Genomic DNA, 6,300 nt, shown 5'->3' on the forward strand with positions numbered 1-6,300 from the left:
GATTCGCTGACCTATTTCATATTATGTACTTACACAAAATATCTTAGTCGGTCCAGCCGTTTCATAGGGGTTCGGTAAAAAACACGCATACTAGGTATTAACCTAGTTTATTACTGACGACGACGCGGTTGGCGCAGTGGTAAAGTAACTGCCTACTAAGCCGACGGTCTCGGGTTCGATCCCCGGTCAGGGCAAATATTTGTGTGATGAACTCAATTATTTGTTCTTGGGTCTGAGTGTTATCTATCTATAATAAAATTATAAAGAGGAAAGGTTTGTATGTATGTATGGTTTTCACGCATAAACTACTGGACCGATTTTGATGAAATTTGGCACAGATAATCTTTAGACCCTGAGAAAGAACATAGGCTACCTTTTATTGCGAAATATGTACCACGGGCGAAGCCGGGGCTAACCGCTAGTTATCTATATAAGTATTTAAAATAATATATTTATCGTCGCCTATTACCCACAACACAAGCCTTAATTGAGCTTACTGTGGGACTAGGTTGATTTGTGTAATAATGTCCTATAATATTTATTTATTTATTACCTAAGTACTTATAACATTTTTTACATTTAAACAGTTTAATTACCATCATAACAATGCGCAAGTATTATGCAGGCAATAATAACACCATTGAATACTGAAATTATCTTTTTTTGTGTAACATAATGTTTCAAGCAAAAAACCTCATAGCAAAAGAAACAAGCTAAAGCACTGAATAAGCTCAACTATCTATCAATGCCATATATGATATAACTAGGCTATTTCTCACAACTATTTATGCAATCATCTCATCTTGGTGCTTTAAAAACAGTTTACATTGATTTATTTTCATTTTCTATTCTCTCAAGCCTTTTGTCCAATATTTCTCGGTTTAATCGATGCATACATAAGAACTTTCCATTTAAAAATAGAACAGGTATATCATGTCTGTACAGCCTTAACCATCTTATGTTTTCTCTATGTGTTATATCAACTTTATTAATTTTTATTCTATCTTTGTATGGTTCTAGTTCCTCCATAACAATATCACACAGAGGACAAGGATCTTTTGTATAAAATGTTATTACAGGCAGACCATCGTTAGCTTCTGGCCTGTAAATAATGAATGGTGATTGTAATGAAATACCAGAATAAATAATGTTGATTTAATCATAAAATCATGATAAAATACATAGCATAGAGAATATTATAAAATATACAGCACAACTTAACAAACCTTAACTTAAGTAACCCTGATGAAATTAACTTAATTATTCTTTAATAACAGCAAGGCACTTTTTCATAATTTAATGTTTCAACTTTATAAAAGTAAAAATTTATTAACACATTCTATACAGGGGCTATACCCGTATTATATTTACACTATTATTTATAATACAGGTAAAAATTATAAATATAATATATAGCCATAACCATAATTTTAGCAGGGTTTTTCACACACTCAACTTACAATTTCTCAATCATGATAGATGATGCACCACCCCCTCCATTACAAATAGATGCTACACCTTTTTCGCCCTTTTTCAATGCATGGCACAAATGAACCACAATTCTGGCCCCAGACATACCAATAGGGTGTCCGAGACTCACTGCACCACCATGGACATTGACCTTAGAGGGGTCTAACCCTAATAATTTTTGATTAGCTACAGCTACTGTACTGAAAGCTTCATTGATCTCCCAAAGAGCAACATCGTCTTTACTAACACCAGTCTTTTCTAGCAGTTTAGGGATAGCCACTGCGGGGGCAATTGGAAAGTCAATAGGATCACATTCACCATCTGCAAATCCCACAACTCTAGCGATGGGTGTTACATTCAATCTTTGAGCTGCTTCAGCTGTCATTAATACTAAAGCAGCAGCACCATCATTTAATGTTGAAGCATTTCCAGCGGTCACTGTGCCATTATCTTTTTGGAAAACAGTAGCGAGTTTAGTAAACTTTTCGAAGTTAACTCTCTTGTATTCTTCGTCTTCTGAAAACATTACTGGTGGTGCACCTCTTTTCTGTGGCACTGGCACTGGCACTAATTCATCAGCAAATGCCTTTGTCTCATATGCAGCTGCACTGCGTTTGTAACTATTAATGGCATATTCATCTTGTTGTTCCCTTGTTATTTCTAATTTTTTAGCTGTATTTTCTGCACAGTTACCCATATGGAATTTATTGTACACGTCTGTTAGTCCATCAAATACAATACCATCAACTAATTGCATGCCTCCATAAGTAGTGTCACCTCTCTTCAAATAGAAGGGAACATTTGACATGGATTCCATACCTCCTGCTAACATAACATATTGAGCACCAGTTTGGAGGCCTTGTGCAGCCAGCATTACTGACTTCATTCCTGATGCACATACTTTATTCACTGTGGTGCAAATTGTACTTTTTGGGAGGCCTGCAAATATAACAGCCTGTCTAGCTGGAGCTTGTCCTAAATATCCTGAGCACACATTGCCCATATAAACCTAAAAAAATAAAATATTTATTACATAAAATTTTAAAAGTAGGTAGACTTCATATTCTAATCATATAAGTCTATTTTATTGTTAATTCTTGGAATTGTGTCCAATAAATTTAATAATTAAATAGACATGAAAAATATAATAATATATTTTCATTGGCTATATATAATATATGTTTTATTATCTTATCACGTTCAGATAACTAAAGCACACACGCGAAGCGAAAAAAATCATTAAACCAAACATAGCAGGTCGTATAACTGTACAAATAGAAAGTATGAGTATGTAAATTGGAACTAACCTCTTTGATTTCTTCTTTAGGAATGCCGGCTCTTTCGATTGCTGCTTTGACGGCAACAGCCCCTAATTCCGTAGCCGAAAGATTAGCTAGACTTCCTCTAAAGGATCCCATTGGAGTCCTTACTGCTGATGCAATTACAACTTCATTCAGCGAAATTTTAGTAGAATAAGTCGCCATCGTAGTGTATATCTAATAAAAAAATACAATTTGTTTAAACAATTTTTAAAAATATAAACAAAGAAGAATATTTTTTATCTATGTAAATATGTACCTATTTGTTTAAATAAAAAAAAAAAATATATTTATTTTAATCACTCGTATGCTATTAAAACTCGAGGTCTGTTAGCTCGATCAGCTCACTCGATTGTTCAAACACAACTAAAATTTTTATCGTTTCTTGACGCAGGAAAAAGTTAAAGATCTCTAGAGTTAAAAGTACAAACCACAAACCTTGTTCATAGCACGCATTTTGATGTTAATTATTCTACTTCCGTTGGAAAATATCATTGTTATATTTTAAAGAAAAACTTTGGTACAAAGTATTCAGCGCGAGAACACGTCGACTGTAGATAACAAATCTCAGAATAATTTGAATGAAAATGTCGCTTATCAACGAATTGTTAAGAATATAATTATTTGCATCTTTATCACAGTTACTCCCAAATTAAACTTTATATATAAGCAGCAAAGTTGAAAATAGTTAAGCTAAGATACATGTTACATGTTTTGAAGTTGAACTTTGAACTTTTTATTTTAATAAAATTAAACTGAACGCCCACAGAATAAGCTGTACTATTTCTATTTATGTTTTTATCGTAATATATAATTATTTAAACTAGTATTTATCAGGTTGAAAAAATAATTAAGGGCAATCTAGTAAAGTTGTATCATAATGATAATGAAGAGTTCAATAATTGCAAAAAATAAAAAGTCAATAGGTCAATAGTTAAGTAGTTTCTGAATTCATTTATTATTTACTAGCGGTCCGCCCCGGCTTCGCCCGTGGTACATATTTCGCAATAAACGGTAGCCTATGTTCTTTCTCAGGGTCTCAGATTATCTGTGCCAAATTTCATCAAAATCGGTCCAGTAGTTTATATGCGTGAAAACCATACATAAAAACCTTTCCTCTTTATAATACTAGGATAGACTAGCTGCGCTCCGCCGTTTCACAGATATAAATAGCCTTTATCCTTCGTTGACTAACTATACCTCGGAGCTCGGGCTAACCAACACCGAAAGAATTTTTAAAACGGACCCAGTATAGTAAATGATTCCCCAGTCCCCATACAGTAAATGATTTTCTATTAAAGATGATCGTGCGGTATTACCTCGGAGGGTATTACCCTTCTTGTGTGCTGTATTTTTTTTAATGTTTAAAAAAAGAAACATCTTCATCTGTGTCTTCATTCAGTTGGTTATATAATATTCTTTTTTTAAACATTACCCCATGCATTACCCCTAAAAATATTTATTGAATTAGTTATCATTTGAGGAAGCGTTGGTTATCATTAATCAAGTATGTACTTAGATATTTTATTTAGGTACCGTGAGGTCGATCATTAATAAGCGTGAGGTAAATATTATATTAATTGATTTTGAAATCAAATAATTTACATATTGTGTATTAAAAAAATTGAAGTAGTTTACTTCGACGAAGAAATCTAAATTATTGTTTTTCCAAAAATGATACTGAAGAACGTTTCCCGAGAGACCAGTTGATTAAAAATGTACTGTACGCATTTTTAATAAGTATTTAATTATATTATTCTCTTCCATAATGGCTTCCATAACATTTTTTATATAAATTTAAGATTTAAGTATCTTGTATATGGGTGGTGCTTCCGTGCTTGGGTGGTGAGGTGCTTGGCAAGTTGGCATGGCACGTCATGGCACCGCATCTTCTTCTTCTTCTTCTTCTTTTTCAAATGGTAACTCCCGATCCCAGTGAGGACGGATTCTGCCAATGTCAAGTTTTGAACGGATGGTCAGTTTAAGTTAATGCTTATGTTAAGCGTGCTCTGTGCTGAGGAAAAATCACGGTTGAGATGATTTACTTTTTATTTACTGAAAGACTTCTTACATGGAGCTGTATAACCTGACAAAGAACAAATATTAGTTATAGACAACACAACACATCACAAAAGCATAACATAAAATAGGTATAGGTAGTCAGTGGGAGTTCAAAATTTTAGATTGTAAAAATTGATAAATTTTGATAGGATATTCACAAATGAGGTAGGGACAAGGCAAAGTAAACACTTAAAATTAGTAGGGAGGGGAACATCTGGGGGAAGGATATCCAGAAGTGAGATACGGAGCTTAGGGCAAACAAAGAATAAATGGTCATAACTTCCTTCGTCTATACCACACTCACAGAGAGAATGGTCACGAACACAGAACAGTAAAGTAGATAGAAGTGTGATGTGGGCGTGGCCCACGTGTCACTTATAAGGTAAGATCACCTAACTTGCTCTCAGTTGTGCGCAGAAAAATATTCGAGTCGGTTGTCAGCTGTCAAACCTTTTTTCCGTATTTATTCATTAATTAGGACGTGTTGTTCGGTATTAGAGTGCAAAAATGATAGCAGACGAAATAATATCAGCAATGGAGGCATTTCATACCATCGGTAAGTCTTATTTTTATTTATTTTACATATAATATTTTATGTTATATCTTCGCTTGTAATTTGTCAAAATTGTATACAAATATCTAGTCAAAATGAACCTTAGTCCGTAAGAAATTAGTACTATTATAGATTGAACAGCAAACAAGAATTTCTGGAATATTATTGCAATAAACAAACGAATGTCGCTTTAGTGATGCTTGTGGCGCATATCGACAGTATCGATACTTTAGAAAAGACAAACATTATAAATATTAAATTTTATTTTATTTTTCCTTAGCTTTCATTTGTCCAATTTATTTACAGATTTCCCAAAGAGGCTAATTTAAAAGAGAAATGGATAAATGCAACGTGACGAGTTAACTGAATGCCGAACAGCACTAAGCAGTCTAACAAAGGCCACCGATACAGCAAACCTACGGCAGTTCCAAGATTTAAAATAATGCATATTTTCTGTTTGTATTTTGTAAATATAGATTAATACCATTCTATTCCGTTTTTTATTTAATAATAATAATATAAAAAGACATACTTAGTAGTAATAAACATACTCCAAAATGTGACACATTATACTATACTCGTATAATAGAAAGAAAAAAAAATACACAAAAAATATTTATTTGTGAATTATCGATATCTCGATATCGATAACAAGGCTGACATCCCTCAGGGCATAGCATCAGATAAATATCAAGTTAATGTCATTAATGTTGAGTGACACAAATTTCAACCTTATCTCTATGTGTTGAGGTTCAAAGTTATATCTATTGAAAACTAACGCCCTCTGTTGTGGAGTAGCTGAATGTTTTTCGAATTTGGAATTTCTGTGCAATGAGAAACAAAACAGGTAATATACCTAGAGATGTTATACTAAAATAAACCGTAACATGGTGCGTT

The 6,300-nt window shown here is 33.2% G+C and overlaps 1 protein-coding gene across 3 annotated transcripts; it reads right to left on the reverse strand.

Annotated features, from left to right (window-relative positions):
* Nucleotides 1-629: 629 nt before the first annotated feature.
* Nucleotides 630-3,522, reverse strand: Acat1 (Acetyl-CoA acetyltransferase 1). Of its 3 annotated transcripts, none has more exons than XM_089703020.1 (4): nucleotides 3,228-3,522; nucleotides 2,778-2,966; nucleotides 1,461-2,479; nucleotides 630-1,102 (listed from the first exon to the last, which is right to left on the reverse strand). In XM_089703020.1, the coding sequence occupies exons 1-4, from the start codon at nucleotides 3,282-3,284 to the stop codon at nucleotides 823-825; spliced, it is 1,545 nt and encodes a 514-aa protein (XP_089559146.1). In that variant the 5' UTR covers nucleotides 3,285-3,522; the 3' UTR covers nucleotides 630-822. The 3 variants fall into 3 exon arrangements, with proteins under 3 accessions (XP_089559146.1, XP_089559147.1, XP_089559148.1); XM_089703021.1 differs by lacking the exon at nucleotides 3,228-3,522 and adding an exon at nucleotides 3,049-3,201; XM_089703022.1 differs by lacking the exon at nucleotides 630-1,102 and having other exon boundaries at nucleotides 1,142-2,479; nucleotides 3,228-3,517.
* Between the last annotated feature and the right edge of the window lie 2,778 nt (nucleotides 3,523-6,300).

This window comes from Colias philodice, chromosome 14 (genome assembly GCF_061535455.1).
Source record: "Colias philodice isolate Cphi_HAF_F1 chromosome 14, ilColPhil1 Martin Lab GWU primary, whole genome shotgun sequence".
Taxonomy (NCBI): domain Eukaryota; kingdom Metazoa; phylum Arthropoda; class Insecta; order Lepidoptera; family Pieridae; genus Colias; species Colias philodice.

What these genes read in the sequence shown, in the direction of transcription:
- Acat1 (XM_089703020.1), bottom strand. Translation starts at nt 3,284, where the DNA reads ATGATATTTTCCAACGGAAGTAGAATAATTAACATCAAAATGCGTGCT. An exon ending in CTAAAGAAGAAATCAAAGAG is followed by an intron (nt 2,480 to 2,777) that starts GTTAGTTCCAAT and finishes TTATTTTTTTAG; the next exon opens with GTTTATATGGGCAATGTGTG. An exon ending in TCTATCATGATTGAGAAATT is followed by an intron (nt 1,103 to 1,460) that starts GTAAGTTGAGTG and finishes CATTATTTACAG; the next exon opens with GCCAGAAGCTAACGATGGTC.